Source organism: Talpa europaea (genome assembly GCF_964194135.1).
Source record: "Talpa europaea genome assembly, chromosome: 9".
NCBI classification, from domain to species: Eukaryota; Metazoa; Chordata; class Mammalia; order Eulipotyphla; family Talpidae; genus Talpa; species Talpa europaea.
Genome location: NC_140076.1, coordinates 10,387,362 through 10,411,688, shown reverse-complemented (window position 1 = coordinate 10,411,688; position 24,327 = coordinate 10,387,362). Strand labels below are relative to the sequence as shown.

The 24,327-nt window shown below is 53.3% G+C and overlaps 1 protein-coding gene across 2 annotated transcripts in view; it reads left to right on the top strand.

Annotated features, from left to right (window-relative positions):
- Positions 1-1,005: 1,005 nt before the first annotated feature.
- Positions 1,006-24,327, top strand: part of CAPZB (capping actin protein of muscle Z-line subunit beta) — a gene marked incomplete at both ends in the record, with an annotated part of 105,179 nt that continues 81,857 nt past the window's right edge. Inside the window, one exon of one of the 2 annotated variants that reach the window (XM_084241666.1) lies at positions 1,006-1,172. In XM_084241666.1, coding sequence (XP_084097792.1) covers positions 1,083-1,172 — 90 coding nt within the window. The remainder of the gene's footprint in view (positions 1,173-24,327) is intronic. The other variant, XM_084241665.1, reaches the window with a different exon arrangement.

The window sequence follows — 24,327 nt, the reverse complement described above, 5'->3', positions numbered from 1 at the left end:
CGGCGGGGGGGGCGCTGACCCGGATGTTCACTCCTGGGCACCCGGGGAAGTGGAAGCGCCGGCCCTGCTGCGGGGGGAGAGCCACAGACGCCGGGAGCCGGACCGCGCCGCCGCCGCCATGGTAAAGGCCGCCGCCGCCCTCCCCCGGCCGCGGGCCGCCCCCGGAGCGCGCCCCCGCCCCCGCCGCCCCCCGCCGGGGAGGGTGGGTTTCCCGGGGTGGGGGAGGGGCTGGGCTCGGACCCGGGCGGACGCCCGCCCCGCGCGCCCGGGAGGGTCGGGGCCGCGGGCTCGGCTGGCAGCGACCCTGCCCGTCCCCGGCCCCCACCCTGGCGCCGGGCGCGCCGCCCCCCGTGCCCGCCTTCGGGCCGGCCAGTGCCCCCCACAGCCCGCCCGGAGACCCGCGTCCACACCAGGCACCCCCTCCCGAGAGCCGGGCGCGGGCCCCGTCGCCCTCCCGTGGCCCGGCGCGCCCCCGTCTCCGCCGCGGGCTGGGCCGGGTTCCCGTCCCGGCCCGAGCTGGGCCCCCCTCCCCACGGCCGGCGCGGCGCCGTCCTGCCCCGCGCGACCCCCGCCCTCCCCCGGCGGCCCCTCTAGGTTTGTCTCCGCCGTCCCCGGGGCCCCAGCCCGGGCTTCCCTCCTTGCTTCTAGCCTGGGCATCCCCTGCCGTGACCCCCTGCACCCCAGGACCCCCTTCCCCGCACTTCTCACCGCTCCTGGCGCGGCCTTCGCCTTCGTCGGTCCGTCTGTCCCGGGCCTGGGCCTCCCCCAGCCCCTGCCCCCGACCCGTTCGCCGGGGCCAGCCTGAGCGGCGCTGCCAAGTCCGGGCGGCGCTTCCCGGGCCGTGTGGTCCCCGTGCGGGCGCCCCTCCTGGAAGCGCCGGGAGCGGCGGGGGGAGGCGGGCGCCGGTGTGCGGCCCCGGGTGCGGCGCTTGCGGGCGTCTGCGGGGTGGCAGGCGGAGGCGGAGGGGACGGAGCAGGGTGGGGCCGCGGCCACGACTGGGATGAACGCACAATCGCCCTTGTGCGGCCTCCGCCCTTTGGGGGGACCTGCAGGCCCCGAGTGCAACTTATGGCCTGGACACGATGCACCCCACCAGGCGCAGTCTCCCGTTCCCCCTGAACTGTCAGCTCGTGAGGGTTGGAACTGCTGATTATGGCGGTGCCCCTGATCAGGTGAGCCTGGCCGAGGGAGAGAGCGAGCTCCTCCGTGCGTGTGTTTGTTTTGGTGATGAAGGCGCGGCTCCGGGCCTCCACTGGCCCGAGGTTTCACCGAGGCCCCGCACTACGTGAGCTTTCCTCCCTTTGAAACACCCCGGATTGCAGGCCCAGCGCGCAGGGTGGAAGGGCCGGGGGCATCTACCTCTTAGGGGCCGAGCAGAGTGGACTGACAGGGGCCCACCTGCTCCTCCGCCCAGGCAGGCAGATGGTTGCTTGGACTTTGGGCCCTGAAGGGTTGTGATGATCTCGGTTCCCTGTTCAGTGCAAGGATGTCCCTGCTGAACTGGGGTGACTAATTCAGATTGGTTAGGTTTTTTTTCTTGATGCCTTCCTGTATATTGATTTTAAAAAGTGGCTCATGCTGTATTCAAGTTACTGGACTTCTCCATAGCATCACAGCAGGGAAACTGGCTGCAGGGGTGTGGCTCTGCCCCAGGCCTGGGTGGAGAAGAACGACTGCTGGGTAGTTTGGACTTCAAAAGTGGACTGAAGTTTTATAAATACCTCTCAGGGCAAAAGCAGGGGAGGATGGGAGCGGGGTAGGAGGGGCTTCTTGCTCTGGGTGCCTGATTCTCCAGATGTGATGGGAAGAAGGAGGGCATGATGGCACAGGGCTTCCCCGGGGTCCTGTACTTGGGTCTTTTTTTTTTTTTTTAAAGGACTGTGGAAGGGGTAAAAGGGAAGGGGCAGCGCTTCTGCAGGCACTGTGCTGTGTGCTTCACCTGTGCGGGTTCATTTAATCCACACAGAGCCCTTTAGAGGTGGTTGCTCCCATTTTACAGGTGAAGCAGCCGAGGCTCTGGGTACTGCTCAGTTAGTGGAAGCACATCCAAAAGACTCTAAACTTTGTCTCGGACTGCTTACATGTTGGAAGATGTAAATGGCACTACTTTACAAACATTATAATGGGGTACCTGGAGATGGCAAGGGAGGAGTAGCGTTTATTGTCTGTCACTTCTGTGCAGGGTCCTTTGATGGGGACCTTGTTTCACAGGGAGTAGGGCCTGCAGGTGAGCTCTTGGAGGGCTGGGCTTTGGCTTAGCTTTCACATCTGTACCCTTGGCCTGGAACTGCACCTGACACTGAGTGGAAGTGGCTTGCAGGACTCTCTTTCCGGGGCGTCTATGCCCATGAACTTAGCTGCTTGAGTATCATCCTCGTTTTCTCAATACCTTGTTCTTAGTCTCTCCTAAGCTTACATATAATTTCTGAGCACTTATTAAATTTGCTTCCCACTTGAAGACTCTGGTAAGTCAGTGTAGAACAGTTGGAAAGGTGGTGGTGTGGGTAGTGTCATTGATAGATGAGTCGAGAACCCTGTGGTTATTGTTTTCAATGTGTGTGATGGTAGAGAAACTGTTATCGTGGAAAGAATAGTGACTTGAGAATCTTAAATCCTTTTGAATTTGGAGTAAAATCCAGGATTTTTGTTGGCATTAGTTAAAAAATGCATAGGCGAATGGAATTTATTTGCATTCCCATAGCAGGTAACAGTCCTGCCCTATGTGTAAATGCTGCCTTCTAACAGATTGCCTTCAACTGGGAGCTGGAATCTGGTTCTAGATGGTGTCCATGTGACAGCGAAGGGACCCAGAGCCTCCCTATCACCCTCCCCGGAGCCTCCCCGGGCACCTCCCCATCACCCCCTCCAGGCGCCTCCCCAGCTCACAGATGGTTTTGCCCTGCTGGGGCTGATGGAAGTTGTCATATTGTTACAAGGTGAAACTGTGTATTTGACATAGTGTGTCTTGACTGGCCTCCTGGGGTGGATGAGGTAGGTAGCTCAGCTCAGACCCTAGGTATGTATACAGCTTTTCCTTCCTTCCGGTCCAGCTGTCTTCTCTGGTGGAAAGCTCTGGAAAAAGGTAGCCAACAATTGATAACTTGGTGAAGGCGATAAGCCAGAACTTTGAAAGCAGATATATCTATTTTTTTTAAAGATTTATTTATTTTTATACAAGAACTGGGGTACAGGCCAGAGGCATGGGAGGGTGAGAGGATTCACCAGAGACATAGTGGGGACCGAAATACAGATGGACCGAAATACACTGCTGAGGGGAGCAGCAGGTGAGACAGGAGAGGTCTGCCACGCCATGTGGATAGCTCCCTGGCTGGCCAGGACTGCAACCCATGCTGCAGAGGCTGCGGGCAGCTTCACAGCGCTGCGCTCAACTCACTGTGCCACCGGGGAAGCCCTGAAAGCAGATATATCTAATTATTACTCAAAGGTCTTATGCTTCTTTTACATCCCATGGGGGAGGGAAGAGGACAGATGACTGACAGCAAAGGGAACTGAGGCAGGGCAGGTGCATGGACCATTGAGACTCCTGCTACCCGGGCTATGAACTGCTGCCATCAGGCAGACGGGAAGCAGTGCCCTGTGTGTGTTTAGTGCCCTCTGCTGCTTTGTGTGCCGAGGTTGCAAGGATGAGCAAGACAGAGCAGGGTCCATGCCCTTCACCTTATGGTGTTTGGGGGAGGGCACGACATACCACTTTCCCTAAAGTTTGAGGAGGAAAAGCCATGCCTAATGTAACTGCAGACATATTGGCGTGAGCTGTGGCAGGAGACAAGAGAAAGTTGGGGCTTGTGCCAGGCATCCCCCCCAGAGCTGCGAAGTGTGCTGCCCTTGTCTCTGCCGTCGCTGTGGAGGGAACTGCGTGCACGCACAGTCTGTTGCCCTGTAGTGCACAAGCTCGCTACCCCAGGAATGAAACCTGGCGGTGCGGTGGGAATCCTGCCCTAGCCTGGGGGGCCACCCCTGACAGGAGCTGCTGTGATGGGGAAGCGTCCCTTGGGTTTTGTCCCATTTCCCTGTTCAACTTCCAGGAACCCGAAGGGCGTGAGCGATGGTGTGGTCCTCAGACCCGGGTCCACCTGACCCCTGTGCCAGATACTCACTGTCAGGGAGCAGCAGGACCCCAGAGTATGGACCCTCGTCCTGCTTCTCCTTGTAGTGCATCCCACCCGTGAGAGGGGGAGACAGCTCAGAGGATGTAGTTGCAGAATAACCCACGCTTGAACCAGATAGAACAGTGGCATTTTCAACCTAGGCTTTTACAGAGTAACCTTTCAGTAAGGGGGTTCAGACTTAACATTAATAGGGCACCAGCCATGTACCTTGCTAGGTGCGTTAGCCTGCTGAACCCTCCTCTTTACAGCCCGAACAGGGAGGTTCCGCCTTCGAAGGGAGTCTGCGCAGAGTATGTTAGGGCTTGGGAGCCCGACTTCCTTGGGATAGTAACAGTGCCTCCTCATCAGGCTCTTGTGAGGATTAAGTGAGACAGTATGTGCGAATGTTTTGAACAGCACTTCCTAATTGTGTAAATACTAACTACCTTACTATCACCCTGTCACAGGAGAGGTGCAGTGGGTTAGGTGGTGAGTCTGTAATCTGTCCTTGAGACTTCATTGCTCATACTGCTTGCTGAAGGCTTGCTGGAAGTCTGCTTGCCTTTGGGCAGTGCCTTGAATAAAGAACTTTCCTAATAGAGCCTTAGGCTCTCCATGCCCGGGGAAAGACAAGGCTCCTAAAGGCTCTTGGAGCGTTGGGCGCCACATAATACCTGATGTTGCATCTCGGGTCCAAAGGCCTCCGTGCCTGGTGGAGCCCTGTGTGAACTGGGGGTCCTTGCACTCTCCCAGGCTTAGAGGAGGAAGGGCAGGACTGGGGTCAGAGCCTGTGAGCTCTGAGGGAGAAGGGGCCTTGTCTGTTTGATTCCTGTTAATTGCCCTGTACCTTGTACTGGCTGCCTGGTGCTTAGTAGGTGCTTCATAAACACTGTGTGAAAGGGTTGTGAGAGCGGAGGTTTTTTTTTTGTTTGCCACCTGCTCCGCAGAACTTGGCTTTGGAGTTGGGCAGTTCTGGGTTGGAGTCCTGTCTCTGCCACTAGTAGGTGACCTTAGGGGCGCTTGGCTGGTGTTATAGGCATTCTGGGAGAAGGCAATTTGTAATGTATTTAATCAGTGCTTGGTACACAGTAGGTGGTAACTGTGATTATTATGTGTCTGATTCTGCATACTACAGAAGCCATGATCCCTGTCCTTTCATCCAGAAGGGAGGCGAGATGAGTCCAGAAAGGTACATGCAGCCAGAAGTAGTAATGGAAATGACTGACGAGGGCCCTGTCTGCCCACCCTGCTTGGCTGCAGACCACCCAGTTAATAAGATAGCAAGGGGAAGCCTTGCCCAGGCAGAGAGGTTGGGGGGTGCCATCAAGGACAGGCCATTCCAGGTAGGGGCCTGAACTAAAGCAAGGTCAGGCATAGGGTTGGTCTTGTGAGTTCAGGGACCAAGCCTGGCGTGGGAAGAGCGAGTCCCGTGTGAGGTGTGGAGCGCCTGAGTGGCTAAGCTAAGGAGTTTGCATTTGACCTGGGGCAGCCTGGAGCCAGATACATTTTTGACAGGGCAGGTAGAAATTTGAGGAGGCTGGCAGAGTAGCGGTGTTGTAGGAAGAGTCATCTGTCTGTGGTGTGCGCAGCGCATTCAGGAGATGGAAGAGAGGGGAGGGAGGCTTTCCCAGGCTTCAGCTCTGAGATTCTGGTGGCCGCGACTGCAGTGCAGCTATTGGTGTGGAAAGGACGGGGCGGGGGGTGGGGGGGCTGGGAAAGATAAAGGTGGGAGGGCAGGGCGAGATGTGATTGACCCTCTCTGGGGAAGAGAGGCCCGCTCTGTCCCCAGAGCACTGCACTTTACACCTCCTGGTGGGATGGGTTGTCACTGACCTGACAGCTATTTCTGGTAGTTTAAATCCTAGATAGTAGTATCTGCAAAGCCTTGATATCCTTTGAACGCCGAGCAGGGATTTCCTTGTGGTTAGTCCCTCCAACACCCGTCCAGCCGTTTGGTATCTGCAAGTGGCACTGAGCTCCAGGCGCCACTCAGCCTGCACGGCGTTGGGCCTTGGGCAGACAGACAGCCAGTACCGCCAGTCTGCTGAGGGTACACGTGAGCGGGCAGGGCGACTGTGACAATAGCAGGAGCTCCTTTTCATACCCCAAGCCATCCTGTGAGGCCAATTCTCATGTTACCCTCATTACGCAGACGAGGAAACTGAGGCCTGAGCTCTCTGGACACCAGGCACAGCTGCCTCCGGTGTTTTTTCCATCAGGTTATTCTTCACGGGGCCTCTCGCTGAGCCCGCAGTGGACCTGTTAGAAGGGAGTCTTAAGGTTACATGGAGGGGGCAGGTGGAAACAGATAAACCTGGGATTCTGATGAATTCAGGCATCAGTGGCAGAAGTCCCTAGAATGAGCAGATGGGGGCTGCTGCCCAAGCCTTGACCCTGCCGCCTCCTGTTCCTACCCCCCCACCCCCCTTTAAACTTCTCTGGGAACCTGTGAACAGGAGCCTCTGTCTACAGCTGTCAAACGATACATTTCCTGGCTGGTTTCTTCCAAGGCCGGAGCCCTGGTGTTACCAACCACCTGCCGGGAGGGATCATTGGGAGACCGAAGTGAGTTGACATGTGAAAAGTGTGGACCTTGTCAGGCACTTTGTAACATGCAGCGGGGCCAGCAGTCGGGCCGTCATGTGATTATTCCCGCGGAGGGTTGATAGATGGCGTTTCACTTACCTCTGCAGCCAGCTGGGAAGGCAGGGTGTCCCCTGCTCTCTTGAGACCCCAAGAGATGGACTCCCTTGCTCAGTCTGCTAGCAGCCTTAATGGCTTCCCATCCAGTGTGTTCTGGCTTCGAAGTACTTGCCACCCGGGCACCTCCCCCAGACCCACTGCTGCTTCTCTCCCCGAATCCAGCAGCAGCTTCCTGAGTTAGGATCTGCTTGGACTCCGTTTTGTTGCTCAACATCATGTGGACTTGCTGTCTCGAGTTTCTATAAGAAGATTGAGTCAGGATGCTTTGTAATTACCGAGTGAAAAGTCTTTAAATAAAATATTAGGGTTATGAAAAGCTGCTTCTGCACCTCGTCTTTCTGCTGGGTAAGTGACTAGTATGCCGCCCCGCCTTGGAATGGAGCCTTTCCTGGTGGCACCCAGAGCCCACTCCTGCCTTCTCAGGTGCACCTGGACGCCTGGAGGGAGAGGTCAAGCCTGGCTGCCCCACCTCTGAGGTGGCTACAGGCTTGTCCTTTATAAGGCTTTGGCTCTGAGGGGGTGTGTCTGCTTTCACAGGCCCAGGCTTTCTGCCCAGGGGTTTGGGCTTAGAAACTGAGAGGCACAGCTTTTATCCTGCACACACTCCTGGTAAAGAGTCTAATTTTAGGGCCCTGTGGCCACTGATAGAGCCTCTCTTGAATTTTTCTGCCTCATCCGTGGCTGATTTTACCAGTGCTTTGCTGCGCTATGGGGCTTGTCTTGCCTGGTGACCTCCAGGTTGGGGTGTGATCCCACCAGTTAGGGAGCTTTCCATGAGGGGTGCAGGTGTAGACGCAGATGGGGTAGTGACCAGGCCCTGCTGGTTTAGGGGCTTTGGTGTCCTCGCCTCCTGGTGTTGCCTCCTGCTGACTGCTCTGTCTTAGAATCTCTTTCAGCCATTAGGGACTTGTGGGCCCCTTGTAGTCCTGAGATTGGAGACCTCTGGTGTGCATTCGCTTGCTCGTGGAAGGGGGAATGGCAGTCTTTGTTCAAAGGTTACCCACTCGTGGTCTCTCCTGGGTGCTGCTAGTCTCCACAGTTGCGCCTTCCTTCTTCTACACTCTTCCGCTCACAGGAGCTGCCCCTGATGCTGTCCATCTCCCCAGCCCTGTGGGTCTGCTCCCTTGTCCTGCAGATGAGGAAAGGGATGCTCCACGGCCTCAGGCCCCTGTGTGCTGGTGGCAGAGCTAACATTCAGATCCAGTTCAGGCTGGTTCAGTTCTGCTGCCCTGCAGGGACTTACCATACCAAGATGGGGAAGCTAGGCAAGAGGGTGCAGCTGTAGGTCCAGTGGCGGGGCTGAGGAAGTCTGGGTTTAGTTTAGAAGTTAGAAGTTGTCTTGGTTCAAGTTGTTGAAATGAAAGCAGATGGAACTTTCTGAACGGGTGTCTGTTTTTAGAAAGATGCCGGCTGAACCTTGGAGTGTCAGCCTGCCCTGCCTGCTGCTGTCCCGGGCAGCCTGTTCTTTGCGTGCACAGGGCCTTGTGATAACCCTCGCTGAGAGCTGCTGGCTGGCACAGCCTCGGCGGCGCCTTGGCCTTCCCCCATAGTTTCAGGGTTTCTGGGGGGAAGAACACACTGGCCTGTCTTGATAGTTGTATGACCTTGAGCAGGTCGAATTGGTTGTCCTCACAACACCGACAAGTTTGGCTTTTTTCTCTTGAGCAGGGAGGCGTGGGGATGCTGTGAGTGCTGCAGCGACATCACATGGCCGCTGTTGTGGTGTGTGCAGTGAGTGAGCGTCCTGTTGGTCTTGAAATGTACGTCCTCTCCCCTCACTACCTTGAGCCTTGTCAAATCGCTGTTTTTCTAGGTTAGAAATGTTAGCACTTTGTGTGGTTCAACCTAAAGAGACCAGCGCTGGGCAGGCCATCCCAGCGTGCGGGTTCCCAGCAGTGTCCAGATCCGTCTCTGAAAGCGCGTCAGTGGCTAAACCCGGCTTCTCCTGAATCTCTGGCGTTTCCTCAGGCAGGAAGGACGGAAGGGGCTGAGCGCATCTGCCTGTGGTTGGGTCAGCTGCTCCCGCCACTGAAGACAGAGGATGGGGGGGTAGTGGTGGTGGTGGTGGGACAGTGACCCCAACTGCGCTGACTCGCCATGGGCTCTGCATGTGGTGGGCTGTGCTCTTGGCCCAAAGCCACGTGCCTGGCCACACTGGGAGCTCTGGGAGGGCCCCAGGCAGCCTTGGTGTCGGGTCCAGTCCTGCAGTCTTGTCTGCCTCAGTCTCTGTGTCTCTGGAGTGGTGGGAATGAAAGTATCTATTTCTGATTTTCTTCTTTTTTTTTAAAGATTTATTTATTTATAACGATTTATTTATTTATACAAGCACTGGGTACAGTCAGAAGCACGGGAGGGTGAGAGAATTCACCAGAGCGGGGAGCAGAGCAGGCAGAAGGACCGAAGTACACTGCTGAGGGGAGCAGCGGGCGGCAGGAGAGGTCTGCGCGCCATGTGGGACCCTCACTCGGTGGCCGGGGAACGAACCGGCACTGCAGATTCTGCAGGCAGCTTCGCAACCCAGAGCTTAACCGCTGAGCCACCGGGGAGGCTCAGGATTTATTTATTTTTATATAAGAGCCGGGGTACAGGCCAGAGGCACGGAGGGTGAGAGGATTCACCAGAGACAGAGCGGGGAGCAGAACAGGCAGACTACAGAAATATACTGCTGAGGGGAGCAGCAGGCGCAACAGGAGAGCTCTGCCATGCCATGTGGGATTCTCACCAGCTGGCTGGGATCGAACCCGCACTGCAGAGGCTGTGGACAGCTTCGCAGTGCGGTGCTTAACCCGCTGCGCCACTGGGGAGGCCCTCTGATGGTTTTTGTGAGGATTTAATGAGTTTATGAGTAAAGGCCGACTTACGTAACGTGATAATTGTTGACACTGGTAGTAGTAGTAACACCGTTGGGGTGATGTGACCCCCCTCCCCCAAAGGAAAGGCTGGAAATCCCTTGGCTTCATGTTGGGAAGAGTTTAGATGTTTCATTTCACCGCAGAGGCTGCTTCTCCCATAGCTTAGTGGAAACCTTGTTGTTTACAGCCGAGCAGACCTTGTATCTGCCCCTCTGTGAGCAAGTTGGTTGAAATGGTGCTTTTGTTCCAGGTTATAATGAGTCTTTCTTTGGAAAATGGCTTAATTTGTTTTTTTTCTCTGGGCATGAGTGGCCCACCCAGGAGGGCTGGTTACCTTTGGTACCAGGGTCTTTGTGCTAATCAGTGAGCCCCCTCCCCTGCTTATTTTTGGATCTATTTTCTCCATTTCTGTAGGTTTTTATGGGTGCACTCAGCTTCCACTAGCTGGTGTTGCACTTGGGAACTGCAAGACTTTACTGCCTCGGGGCTTTTACTTTGAGGACTTGTGTTTGATTTTAAGCATGTAGAATATTGGGTTTTTAAAAAGTATTCATTTATTTATGTATATGAAAAGTACGGTGTGAGGGTATAAAAAAGAAGGTATAAAAAAGAAGCAAGAGAAAGGAAAATGGGGGAAGTACCAGTTGTGGAAAGGCAGCTTGTTATAGTGTAGCAGAAGGAAACACACTTGGCATTGGCACTGCTTGTGAGTTTGAACTCGTCGTCTCGCTTTCTCATCAGCAAGGTGGACGTGGCCTCCTCTTCACAGGGAGTTGAGAGGACTGAGTAAGAGTGACCAGGGGATGGTTGTAGCTTAGGCCTGGGATTTCAGGCTCCCTATTATCTATAGGAATTTCATCATTTGTCATGTAAATTAGCATCCTTTCAGGGGGAAGAAGACAATTGAATCTGAAAATCTCTGTGCAGAAAGGAGCTCTGTAATGTTGAGTGCTCTAATACACATTTGTAAATACAAAATGCAGGCGAGATGATCACAGGAAGGCCCCTGATTCCCCAGCTTCCAAGGCTTGCTGGGGTGCCACTCCGTTAAGCTGAGCAGGTCTCTGCAGGTTTCCTGAGAGGGTTTGCCCAGCAAGAGGACTAGCGCTGGCCAGCACTGTGTGCTGGGCCCTGCGGACACTGTCTCGTGTGGCCTTTGCCGTAGCCCTGCGTACCCCCACTCCACTTGCAGGTATGGACATGGAGGTCTGTAGGGCCAGGAGGTGTCTTCTGCAAGGTCACACAGCTGGGGAGGGACAGAAGCAGCCTTTTAGCTCTGTCCTCTTGACTCCAGGTTTTGGCCCTAGGAACACACTGGAGGTTGGCCCAAGGATGTCCTTTCCATGTGGAAAGGGAAAGTGTTGATGTCGATGGTGTCTACAAGTGTTGTTTAGTGGTTTTTAATATTTTTTGCAGCCCAGAGTGTACTACGGGTTAGTTGCACAGGAGTGAGATGGCAGCGGGTGCAGTTCTTCATTTGAAAGGGATCCTCATTTCCCACACGGTCCCCTCTCCCCCATGGGCAGGGTCTAGCATCACTTTTGAGGCCCTGAGTCCTGTGTTGCCTTATTTCTCCTTGCCCCGTGTCCCTCTGCTCCGCACAGCCAGGCGGTGGCCCGTCCCTATGGCCAGCAGTGTGGGGTGGGGCTAGGGCCGGAGGAGGGCCCAAGGAGGGCCAGAGCTGGCTGCCTGCCTGGACGATCAGCAGAAAATGAAGTAGTCCAAGTCGAGGTATAAAGAGGTTCCTGACCCCAGAGAGCTCCTAGCCAGACTAGGGGTGTCAGGGGGCATGGCACCCACGTGATTGGAGGGGCTCTGCATCGTCAGGTCCTGACAGCCTCTGTTACTTCCATCATCCTTGGTGTTAGGTGAGGCTCCTGGGAAATAGGACCCGTCTTCACATTCCCTGATTTCCCCTTCCGTCCACTTCTTCCAGAGTCGTTTGATTTTCTAATCTCAAGCGAGAGTTCTCTGTCTGCCACCACTCTGGCTTGGTTGGCTTCCCTCATGTTGCTGGACTGTGGTTCCGGGGCTTGCTGAACTCCAGATGGAGGACAGAGGAACAACCTGGGAATTTTCCCCAGGATCTTGCTTGTATTTTGATTCCCATTATCATATTGATTGTTGAGGGAGCATTGAAACAACAGACAAGGACTGGTTGTCATGGCCTCGAGGAAGGGCCCTCCTGTCACATGACTCACTGGCCGAACACAGACACATAAATGAGGGGCGGGGCTGGCGTGGTGAGCTCTGGGTGCTTTGTAAGCTTGACTTCTAACCCAGCATCTTCGTGAGGCATCAGCTGGACTGATGACCTTCTGGGTTGAATTCTTTTACCTGCCAGAATCTCTGAGGAAAGGAAGACATTGATTTTCGAGCCTCGGGTGATGGAGTGTGTATTGCAACAAGTACAGCCAGATTCCAAACCAGCTGAAGCACTCAGTGGACGCAGCTAAATAAGGGAAGGCTGGCTTAGCATCTGAGATGCACGCTTTCTCAGCACTTCACATGCGTTGTCCTGTTTAGTTCCCAGAATCCTAAGCATGGGGTCCTGTGAATATAGGACTTTCTATCGATTATAAGTTTATACAAATGTAGGGCCTCCTTGGTGGCGCAAGGGTGTTAAGACACAACCTATGAAGCCATCCGCAGTTACTGCAAGCACGAGTTTGATCCCCGGCCAGGGAGCAATCCACATGGCACAGCAGACCTCTCCTGTCTCGCCTGCTGCTCCCCTCAGCAGTGTATTTCAGTCAGTCTTCCTGTTCTGTTCCCCACTCTGTGGTGAATCCCCTCACACCGCTCCCCATACCTCTGGCCTATCCCCCAGGTCTTGTATGCATAAATAAATAAATCTTAAAAAAAAAAAGTTTATACAAATGTAGAAGCTTTGTGTAAATTGCTAATAAGCGGGAAAGCCAGAAGTTGAACCTTGTTGCTGGGACTTAAAAGCCTCTGTATTTAAACCTCCACTGTGTCGAGGGACTTTGTGGCTCATCCAGACCCCCCCCAGTACATCACTTAGGCACCTGGGACTAGAGCCCTGTGCCTCACCCTCTAGAATCTAGACTCCACCCTCTTTGAGTGGCTGCTCGCTTTTCTGCTGCATAAACTTAGGCCCCTTTGAGAACTTGACTTTGAACTTGTTTTGCCAGTGATGCGTGAAGAATACTACGCTTTCTGTTGTGAGCTTGTGGGAGAGCTTCATGGAAGCTGGGTTGACCCATCCAGACCCCTGAGTTAAAGGATAGATTGAGGGACAGGTCCTGCCACCTGCAGGTCCTGTTTTGTTGCGGTGTGCACAGGAGTCTTGTCACAGCAAGCAGGTGCTAGATCGTGCATGTCCAGCAGTGGCCAGTGGCTGGCCACTACGGTGGGGTAGGATGCGGCCATTAAAATGGGAAGTATAAGACTGTCACCGCATGGAAAATGTCTGTGCTGATGAGTAAAGCAGAATCCTGATCCGGTCTCTCCCGTAAGGAGTGTTTGTGTGAGAATACACACTCCTCTGTGGTGTCAGTTCGTCAGCCCTTTGCTTGCCCTGGCAGTGGTCCTGGAGCTCTTGCCTCTGCTCTGTCACCATACACACACACGCGTGTGTGCGCATGTGCAAACTTTCCCTTTGTGTCATTTCCTTAAGATAAACACTTAGTCGTGGGGTTGTCGGGCTGGGGGAGCAAGTGCTTCTCCCTCCGCACGTTCCTCCCGCACTCTGTCCTCGCGATGCTGTCTTAGGAGCAGCTACCTGGCCGGCTGTCCACGCTCGGGCCTCTGACTAGCCTCACGTCTCTGCCGTGCAAGCTTTTCCTCAGTCCGGCTCCCTGTTGAGAGAGGTCTCTGCTTTCCTGCAAAACCGTCCTGTTCTGTGGTTATCCTTCATGGGTTTTGCCATTTTCAGCCGCATGCCAGAACCGTTGATTAATTTTTCTTTAAATTGAGCACTTTTGAACTTCTTCAGGCGGGAAATTTTGTCATTACCATGTATGGAAAAATCAGTAGCACTTGTCTCACTAAAAAGTGCTCATTGAAACGTGAGGGTTGACGTCCAGGATGCTCATCTGTGGCCTCCTGAACCATCTGGTGATCAGCAGTGACCGGCTCTCTCCTGTGTCAGGGCCCCGCTGGCAGCGAGCCCCCTGCCTTCCTCCCTCTGCCCTGTCCATCTCACTGAACCTTCCAGGGCCTCACTCTTCCCCTCTTCAACACCAGGTCACCTCTTGACTTTGGAACCCCACTCTCCTCCCCGTCTGTCTACCCACCTACTGGCCAACCACACATTTGACGGTCTGCGTGGAAAGACAGTTTCTGTACCCACAGAGCACCCCTGGGGGGAGGAAAACCTGTGGCATGCATAGTAGTCACGGTGGTGGGGGGGGGTGCAGGTGTCTGGTGGAGGGGAGTCAAGGCTGGGATCCCAGGGAAGAGGAGCGTTGTTGGAGCCAAGATGCGAGACTCGTTCCCTGGGACAACAGGGGTGGACACAGCTGCAGCAGGCAGTGTGTGCCCAGACTCAGCAGCAAACGAGCACGGTGTTGTCGGGGGATGGACAGTAACCTCAGTTTATTGGGGGAGCTTGAGTGCTCGCTTCGGCAGCACATATAATATTGGGGGAGCTTGATACTCCCCGGTTAGGGAGGCAGGGTGCCTCCCTCTGTCTGGAGGCAGCTCTGATTGGACCTTTGTGGGTTTCAGCCCCCTCCCATGACCTAATCTGCAGCCTGACCTCTCCCCATGCAGGTGAGCAGCTGACCTCTCTGCTTGAGCAGTACTGGCCGTTGGCCTCTCCGTTACTCATTGTCTGCCGCGGGCCTCCTGTGTGCCCTGTGCTGTGCCAGGGCCGGGACAGAGCTGGAAGAAGGGAGCACCCTGCCCTAAGGAGCTCGCAGCGGGGGGAGGGAGTCCATGACCATCTCCCTGAGCACGGGCAGCCGTGGCAGGAGCCTAGGAGGAAGCCTTCTCCATCCCTCCCCTGCCTTGGCATTTCATAGTATTGTTTAACAAACAAACAAACGTTTGTGTTTTGCCTTTCCTTATAAAAGTAATGTGTTCATCATGTCAGAGTTGAAAAATACTGAAAAGAAAGAAATCACCTGTGACCTTACCCTGCCATCAGCTGTTGTTAACCTTTGGCATGGAGCTTCAGGTTCTCAAGGCTTCTCCTGTATCGAGTCCATATTGTTTGCTGGTTTATGTCTTGCCTTGTATTATAAACTTTTTGTAAACACTTTAAATGATTATTATTTCAGCCAACTGGTCAATACTGTAATTTGCTTAATGATTCCCCTCTTGTTGCGTAGTAGGGGGTTTCTTTTTGTGTGCGCTGTGTAGAACGAGTGTGTTCGGCAACTCATGTTCTGACCCTGAGCATGCCTAGGGGTGACATTGTACTGGTACATCCCTGTAGTGGTAGTGTTAGGGGGAGAAGGCTGTCCTAAAGCTAATCCCTTACAGGCTTTGTGGACTCCACCCCCACCCCAGGCCAAAGCCAAAGACACTGGGAACTCCAAATCCCATCACCACCCAAGGGAAGGTGGCTGGGACCTGAGGGTGGGGTTAAGCAGCCAGGTTGGTATAAAGTCAGACATGTGGGCTTTGGAGGGGTCCCCCATTTTGACTCTCCGCCAGCTCGCAGCGTCCGGCCAGCTTGGAGAGTGCTTTTTGGGTTTCCAGGTCGGCGGATCGGGTAGGACGCATTAAAGACTTTATTTCCCTATTTTCTCCCTGAGTTGTACATTTTCCTTATTTCCTTTTCCCTTGTAAATAAACCTTTTATTAACCTTTTGTGTGTGCCTGTAGTGGAGTATTCATAAGTCCCTTGTAAGCGTGTGGGTGAGGACCCACAGCCAGGCAACCCGTTCAATATCGGGGTTGCCCTATAACAGTAGTGCCAGCAGGCCTGGTGTACCTCTGCGTACCTGCCCCGTGAGGTGGAGATGGTTACAGGAATGACGCTTTTACAAATAACGGTTTTTATAGAATTCTGCATATTTTGGTTTTTCTTTTGTTGGGTAGAGGGTGTAAGGGAAGCTTCATTTCCATAAGTGTTTGATGCATCATTTTCTAGTAACCGAGTGACTTTCTCCAAGTCTGGTGGAACTTGCGTGTTTGGGGAGTCCCTCGTTTTCCTATCTTGGGGCAGGCGTGTGCCCCTGTCTTTTGGAGTGGCACTGCTCCGGCATTGTCATAAGGCCCTTTGTGTCCCCCGGGACTTGGGTCCTTGCAGGGCACTGCAGGGGTGAGTGGACATGTCCTTTGAGAGGCCTGCAGCCCTGCAGCGTTTGCAGTTTCAGTGCCCAGGATCTGGTGCTGAAACAGATGTGGGGAAGCATAATGAGGTGTTACATGAGCCCGAATTGTGCTTTAAACCAAAACAGCCCTGGTAATTGGGGCCCTTGTGCACTGGGAGGCTTTAAGGGGGACTTCTGGTCTCCTGTCTTGGGAGTTTAAAGGAAGCAAGCAGCAAACTGGAAAGCAAAGTCTAATCACTACCTCTGAATCATGGAGGCAAGGAAATGCATTACATATTTGCAACTGGCTCAAGCAGGGGCAAGAAGGGAAGGCCAGCTTGACAGTAGTTTTGGGGTGGGGGGGTACCCAGGACTTAGGCTCCACCTGAGTCAGCTCTGAGAAGGGAGGGTGGCATGGGGCATCCTGGGCCTTGGGACTCACTTCCTGTATGGGCGCTGAGTCACCTGCCACACCTCTGTTCTTCCGCTCCCTTTTTCCATCCTCGCTTTGCTTTCTGTTTCATCTTTTCCTTTAATTTTTTCTTGCTTCAGCCTGTGGCTCCCCTCCTACTCCCCCTTACCCCGGCTTTTTATCTTTAACATAGACACCAGAATAGTATACAGATACTTTTTAACCCTGGGTTTTGGAAAGGGCCTCATGACTGATGAGACGGCTCATATTGAAGATTTAATTTGATCGTGTGTCGTGGTATCCCAAGGGCTTAGGGTGCTGAGTGGCCTTCCTGGCTCCTGGAGGGGCTGCCGGCCTGCTGGGACCACAGAGGAAGGGGGTGGAGGTGGGTGTGGCTGCTCCCTGTTTCTTTCCTGACTTGCTTTCTGTGTCCTGGTCACCTAACAAAATCTCTTGCTCTCTGGACCATTGAAGGGGGTGAATGTGAGGCCGGCCTGGGCTTACTTAGGTGGGCTTACTTAGGTGAGTCTTTTTCGAATCAGAATTAAGTTGTCAAGGAAATTAGTTTGTGCACCCATCATATCCTGTTGCAAAACCGTAGGTGCTTTGTGGAGGTCCCGTGCACAAGCAAGGCCTAGACCGTGCTGCCCTGTCCTGGAGAGCCATCAGCTCACCAGGTGGGAGGACAGCTTGCTAGTGGGTGTTTGCTCATTTAAGTCATGTTTACTTTTACCTGTCCCCAGCCTCCTAGCCTTCTAGGCTCCTAACACCCCAATATACTTTTTTTTTTTAAGGGAGATTAAGCTTGTTAAGTATTTGCAAATTTGCATGAAAAAGGAAGGTTGAGATCTTTTCCTCCTCCAGGTAGAGTTATTAGCAGACAACAAGACTTAGCAAACCAAAACCAACCCAGTTAGACATTGCTTAGGGGTGTCTTCTCTCTTCCAGGCAGCTGTGCTGCCTGTTTCCATGGTGGTGCGGATGCTCTGTCTCTGTGGTCTGCTGCCTCCACCCCATTTCTCGGAAGCACCTGCAGCCTGACTAGTGTATCAAGGAACTGAATATCTAAGTTTATCATAATTAACTTAAATTTGAATGACCACATGTTGCTACTGCATTGAATAGTGGAGGTTCAGGTAAATGTTGACTCGCATTGAGAAATTTTCTTAAATGAATACATTTATTCTAGATCGGAACCATGGGGAATACCTTTTAAGCTTAGCACTCTTTAAATGTTTTAAAGCAGATGAGGTGAATGTGTTGTTTCATAGGGACTCATATTTATATAGCACATTGAATGGGCGCGCTACTTACAAGCCACCGTGGCAAGTGCTGTGTTGGATAGTCCGGGTTATCTAACTTGCTCTCCTCGGGTCTCAGTTTCCCCATCTATAATGAGGGTTTTGGACTTTCTAAATGGTGGGCTTTTTAAAGTCCTTCCTTGTGTGTTTGTATTTATGATTACGTATTTAATAGCAGTAGCACTTATTTACAAGATTTTTGGTGTGTTATCTCACCTGCACACAGCATTTTCACCCAGTGAGATGAGGTGTTATGGGCGAGAACATTGAGGCCCAGGAGGGTAGGAGATTCTGGTGCTGTGTGTCCTGTTAAATGCAGGGTTCACCTTCCCTCTTTGGTCACCTTCTTCCAAGCTCATCTTCAGTGAAATCTTTGTACAGTGGCCCTTTAAAAATAGATGTTTCCTTAAATATTGAAAACTCCTGTTTTACCTTCAGGTTCAGCCAGGTTAAAAAAAGAAAAAGGAGCTTCCCCTAGTGCTTGCATCAGGGGCCATGACTGGGCATGGTGAGGCCGCTCACCTGGCAGGCCGGGTCCTCTGCACCTCCAGGAAATGCCCCTGTCCTGAAGGGCCAGTGGGCGGGCTGAAGGGAAGCACAGATGACAGGCTTTGTCCCAAGTGTGGGTTCTGCCTCATGGGGATTGTGAAGTAGGGACTGGGGGGCTGGTGAGGGTGATTGGAAATTTGAGAAAGGAGTGAGTGAAAGCAGATCCTCTCTTTGAAAAATAATTCCCTATTTTTCTGCCTAAGGAACTAATACTTTGTTTAAACAATATAGAAACGTGTAATGTGGAAAGTGAATCCGTCCCTTAATTCCACCCCAGAGATACTGCTATGAGTTTGACATTACACATTGTCTAGGTGTTCTCTACGCATGGCTTCTATTTTTAAAAAATGGCTCTGCCTCTGCACACCAGTCTTCAGCCTGCCTTTCCCTCGGTGCTCCCTCCTGGCCTTCAGATCCATGTCCCAGGCACAGGCAATCAAGGAGCTTCATGGGATTATCCTGAAGCCAGAAAAGGGAGCAGACGAACCCTCAAAGATGCAGGCCTGGCAGCGGGTTCTGGTTGAAGCAGAGGAGACCTTCGGGAGGGGGTGGTGCAGTGAGGGGCCCTGGGGAACAGGACATTCCTTGTTGCACCTGCCCACAGAAGCCCACAGCGCGACCACCCTCTGGCTTTCCTGGCCTGGAGAAGGTGCGGCCCTTGGGCTTGTGGCGGGAAGCGCGGGCTCCGCCTGGCCGGGCAGTGCGCCTCTCAGAAGTGGGCTTGAGTTTGTGAAACTGCCTTTCACAGGCTGTGTTTACCGGCAGCTATTTACATCCTGCTGGGAGGATTTCTCTGCACTTTCTTGGATTACAGAATTGTAAAGATGGTCTTTCTAGTCCATCAGCTTGTTTGCCCGATTGTATGTAGGTTTCTCTGTGGTGAAGACTGGGCAGGAGAGGATAAGGCAAATACTGTAAACACATGAAGTTATTAAAGCCTGTTTTAATCATAAAGCTGGTACATCGAACCATCAGAAATTACCATTTTTATAGGCCAAACATAGTAAAAATTGGCAATTTCACATGGTTCAACTTCATGAGGTTTTATTGTGGGAAGTTTGGACCATAGACGGTAAAAATCACTTGTGGCACTTTCTTTTTAAATGTCTTTTATATTTCTCATAGGCGTGTGGTTTTCTACTAGTTACGGCCACACCTTCCTTTTCAAAAACTAATATGACCCAATGACGACAATGGCCAAAAGCTAGAGCATGGCCAGCACCAAGTGCCAGGAGGGTGGCGGCGGCAGGCGCCCTCACGCTCTGCTGGTGGGAGCCGAGACAGGCAGCCCCGTGGGGACTGGGTCTCTGGACAGAGCGTGCTCTTACCTGTCCTTCAGCACCGTCGCCCTGGTGTTTTCACTGAAAGGAGTTGAGGATTTAAAAAAAAAAAAATACAAAGCAAATATTTTTATTTTCATAAAAAGAGACTCTAGAAATGAGGCCATAATAAAGTTAACAATTACTGTCAAGGCACAGATGGGTTTGAAAAGTTAAGATGATTAACCGCCACTCCCTCCCCTGTGGTGGATTCCCGGCTGGACCTTCAGATGTGTCCTGGAGATTCAGTTTGTGCCCCCCGCTCCCCACACTAGTCCTCGATCGCTTTTTTCCCCTGTCTGGACTAGAAGTTGCTGTGCTGGTGGATGGCAGGAGTTGAAACTTACGTCCACAGAAAAACCAGCACACAAATGTTGTTGTAGCCTTTTTCATAATTGCTGAAAGTTGGAAGCAGCCAGGATAGCTAGGTGAGTGGATGAGCTGGTATGTCCAGACAGTGGATTATTCAGCACTAAAAAGAAATGATCTGCAAAGCCACGAAAGATGTGGCTGAGTGCTAAATGCGCATTACTAAATGAAAGAATCCAGTCTGGGGTTCCAACTCTGTGACCTTCTGGAAAAGAACAAGCAGTAGAGACAGTAGAAAGGCCAGGTCTCCGAGGCCTAGGAGAGGCAGGGGAGTATTGGGGCAGAGGGACCTCTGTGGACACTGTGTGGTGGGTACATGTCCTCATACATTTTCCCGGACCCCCAGCCTGTGACTGAGCAACCCTAAAGGTCACAGCACGTCCAGAGGGCTCGTCACTTAGACCAAGGCCCATTCCAGGGCCAGTGGAGGAGGCTCTGCACCTCGGGCTGGGAGTGATAGGCAGGCTTTCCTGCCTTCTCTTCACCTTTGCTTTGAGCCCAAAGCTGCTCTGAGAAAGTGCTGCCTAATACTTTGTCCACACTCCTGAGAGGTCCTGGGAAGCGTCGTTCCTGGGTGGCTGAGATGCCAGCGGCTTCCGGACCTGCAATCCAGCTGTGTTTCAGTGCCTCTGGTCCTTCATGAAGTTTTTCCCTGTTTGGACTCTTTCGTAGGAGGGTCTCCCAGGAGTGATACTGTGCCAGAGTGGGAGCATTTTCAAAGCTCTTGACAAGTCTGTCCAGTTGTCTCCCCAGAGTGTCACCTGGTCAGATGCTACCAGCAGTGTCAGTGTCGGCTCGTTGCTTCCTGGTCAGCCTGGGTGTCATTCCCCCTAATTTTGTGTTTAATTAGCAATAAATAGTGCTCTGTGTTTTGTGTAGATGAACGAGGTTGAAGATTTTTGGCCATACACGTTTGCTGGTGGCACGCAGTGTCATCTCCCCAACTGTGCACTCGCTTGTGCCAGGCACGAACTCCTGAGTCAAGTTGTAGGAGTGAGCTCCCCCAGTGCCCACGGCGGGTTGCACAAGCCCCTGGAGAGCCCCGAGCCACTGTTTGGGGAATTAGAGGTCCCTAATTAGTGCCATCAAGGCTGGAAGCAAGTGCTGTGGGCCTTGTCTGCAGTCCTTAGGGCCCAGTGTGACTTCAGGGCCATCTTCCACCTTCAGCTGTTTACTGAACTCTACTGAAATTTGATCACATAACAGTGCGGCTAAGGGGTCTAATTAGCCATAAACCTCAGGAAATTCGAAAATTAAAGAGTCCATTAATCCCAAGGCACCTCCCTTTGTGAGTGCCTCTAATTCTCCTTTGGTTTGCTTGATCTTCCTGCTGTGCTTTAGTTTGAGCAAGACTGCGATAGAGTGACAGTATTTTTGCTGGAACTTCCTGCCACTCTGGGGTTAAAGGTACCCTTTCAGCCTCACTCTCCCCTTCCCCCACCCATTGGGCTAATCTCTGAGTAATAGTCTGGAATGCTGGTCATTATTCCATTTCCTGGATGAAAATCCTCAAGACTGCCCCACTAAGGTGAGTATAATGATCCTTATTAGTGCCTCTTACCATCTGTGCCCCACGGCTGATGGCTGATGACCAGCGACGGCTCCTTGCTCAAGTTGAGGCTAGGCAGCCCCCCTTCCTTCTCCCCTTAAAATTTCAGTGGTTCTGTTTGGTGTTTTAAACCCTGTGGTCTGAGCAGTTCTTACCACGGGCCGCTCTGCTCCTCCTCCACGGAGCCCCCCTGGGAGACTTGGTCCAGGGTGTCATGTGGTTGGATGGGTGGGCACCGGCCATGGGGCCCTCAGTGCACGGCCACGAGTGGGGGGCGCTTCTGGCTCCACCCAGACAGCTTCTTCAAGAGCTCAAGACCGTGGGGTCCAGACAGGTGTGCCTGCGCACGTATGTGAAGCCGGAGGCTCCCTGTCTAGTGGTGGTCACTAGTTCCCTACATGACGCCTGGTCCACTGGGTCTGCACCTGAGCCTCTTCTAAGAGGTGTCTTTTTGTAAAACAAAATTTTTACTGACTTACCATTTGTAGCGGCAGGAAGGGCCAGAGCAGGAAGGATCTCTATGACCTGAGCAGACGGGTTAAAGGACAGCCTTCAAGCCCTCGGTGGCCTGTTCAGGCTTTTATTGAGTTTACCAGGTACATGGCAGGCAGGTGTGTTGGGGGCCCAGGAGGCTGGCAGGCCTTCTAGCCCCCTGCGAATCTTCATTCTTTCTGGGCTCTCTGGTGTTCTCTCGTGGCCTCTGCTTCTCTGCTGGTGATGCTCTCGTTTCGCCGCTGGCGTCCCTGTGACACTGCCCTTATTAGCCCTGTCTCTCAGCCCAGGTGCGCCCACCTATACATGCCCGCACCCCACTCCAGGTGTCCGCCACCAGGCATGCATTTAATCTAATGGCGGGAGGGAGGAAAAGCCTGATACTTACCCTACACCATTAGTTTACGAAGCTAGTTTTGGGAGTCCACTTCAGACCTGACTACACCTACTACCATACTTCTGGCCATTCAGTGCTATCAAATTGAGAGGTTTCGTTAGGATCCAAAGATGACTTCTGTGTTTCTTTATTTCTCAAAACTCTTGCTTTTCTCTTCAGCGCATTTTACTTACTGTTGCAGCAGACTGTTGGGTGCTTTCACAGTTATGAGCCCCCTTTTTAAAAGGACCCTATAAGATGCAGGCACTAGGTCTTTATCTTTCTCATGTTAGTAACTTGCTCCAAGATTGTGACCTTTTCGTGGCTTAGCAGGAAGCACAGTGGTCTCTGGTGGTGAACGTGGCCAGGTCCGTAGACCTCTGAGTCAGGCAGCCCTTTGGGAAGGATTCAAGATGAGCAACACTTTCAGGCCCCAAGCCATTCTCTCTGACATTTTAGAACAGGATGGCAGATCCAGAGGCCTCCTACGGCAGGTGGATGACAGGAGTGAAGGGGCCAGGCCGTGCGTGCCAGGCCGACGATGGGGGTGAGCTGCAGGTGGCCTTAGATCAAGTGTGACGAACACTAGGCCCAGCTGTGCATGGCCAGGGGGGTCAGGGAGGGGCTCCTGCTGGCCAGGACTCCATTACCTGCTGGGCAGACCCATGGGTGGGTACGTGGCACGCCTCTCAGGTTGGCCTCTTTCAGAGAATCAAGTTTGTTGATTGAGTTAAAAATAAGTGGAAACACTGCCACCATAGACCCTGACACTCTGAGGCCCTGGGGCACCGTGGTCAGTGGCTGCTGGTGTTGAAGGCCCTGCCCCACTCTCAGCTCTCCCCACACAGCTCAGCTGCCTTTCAGGTGGACATCTTGTTTCCTGCTGGTGCCCTGGCAGCTCATTGGCTGGGAGGCATGAAGCTGGGGGCAACCTGCACCGTCCTCCTGCAATAGCCTGGGGGCGGGAGTTGTCAGCCCTCTGGGCCCTCACTTCCTGGCTGCTTGTTCTGCAGTTTGGCTTCCTCTTTGCTGAGGACTCCATGAATTCACGGTTGGGACTCCCCCCTCGGCCCCTCCTCCTTCCTTTCCTTTACCAAGTGAAACTTCTCTGTGGTTTCTGCTGATGCCTGCAGTTTCTCATCAGCAGAGCCTGAAGCTGATGTGGGCTCAGAACATCACTGAGGAAAGCGGAACACCCCAAAGCGTCTTTGCCTCAGCCTCTGAGGTCTGCGACTGCGTGGTTTGGAGAAAATTGCTGTCGACATTCTGCAGTGCATTCTCAAAGCTTTGGCCTAGCGGTATGGAGAGCAGATCTGCTGCCCGTGGCCCCCTCCCTCCCTGAGCCCTAAGCAGCTGTCAATTGCAGGCCTGAGGGTGGCACACGAAGGTGGCAGGTGCCACCTCAGTGAACATGCAGCCGGCTGCGGGCCTTCGCAGTCGTGTGCAGCTTCCAAAATAAGAGCCGAGGGAAAGCCCTGCAAATGTCATTCCTTAGCTTCTTGTGGAAAAATTCTTAAAAATCCAGGTGTAGTCATTGTAGAGTGATATAGGCAGCCTTGTAGGGCAGACATGCTCTTGGGGGACGCACTTGTCCCCCATAGGGCTGCCGTGTCCTGTGAGCGCGGACGTCACCAGGTGCTCGTTTTCCTTGTGCCCCTCAGCCAGGCCCCCACCTCCTGCCTTCGGTGACTCCCCAGGGCCTCTCAGAGCCTGCCTGACCCTGGGAAACAAGCTGTGGCACTGGCTCCCCTGGAGCCTGCCTTCTGTGGGGGACAGTCCTTAGTGCCGAAGGGGCAGGAGGCACGGTCAGGTGATGGAGCTGGTGGCCTGGGTTCAAATCCCATGTGACCATCAACCTAACACCTGGGAAGTGGGAATGGGATTACTGTTGGGGGTGAGTTCGTGCATCTCACCTGCTTCTTTCACGCCTACCCCAGTCAGGCACAGTAATTGTTTGCTGTTAGTATTGTAAGAGGTAAATACCTAGATTGTGAGGCCAGAGTCCCTGCTTCCTGGGGTGAGGCCAATCACAAGCACCTGCCAGCGTTTCCAGTCATGAGAGGTGTGAA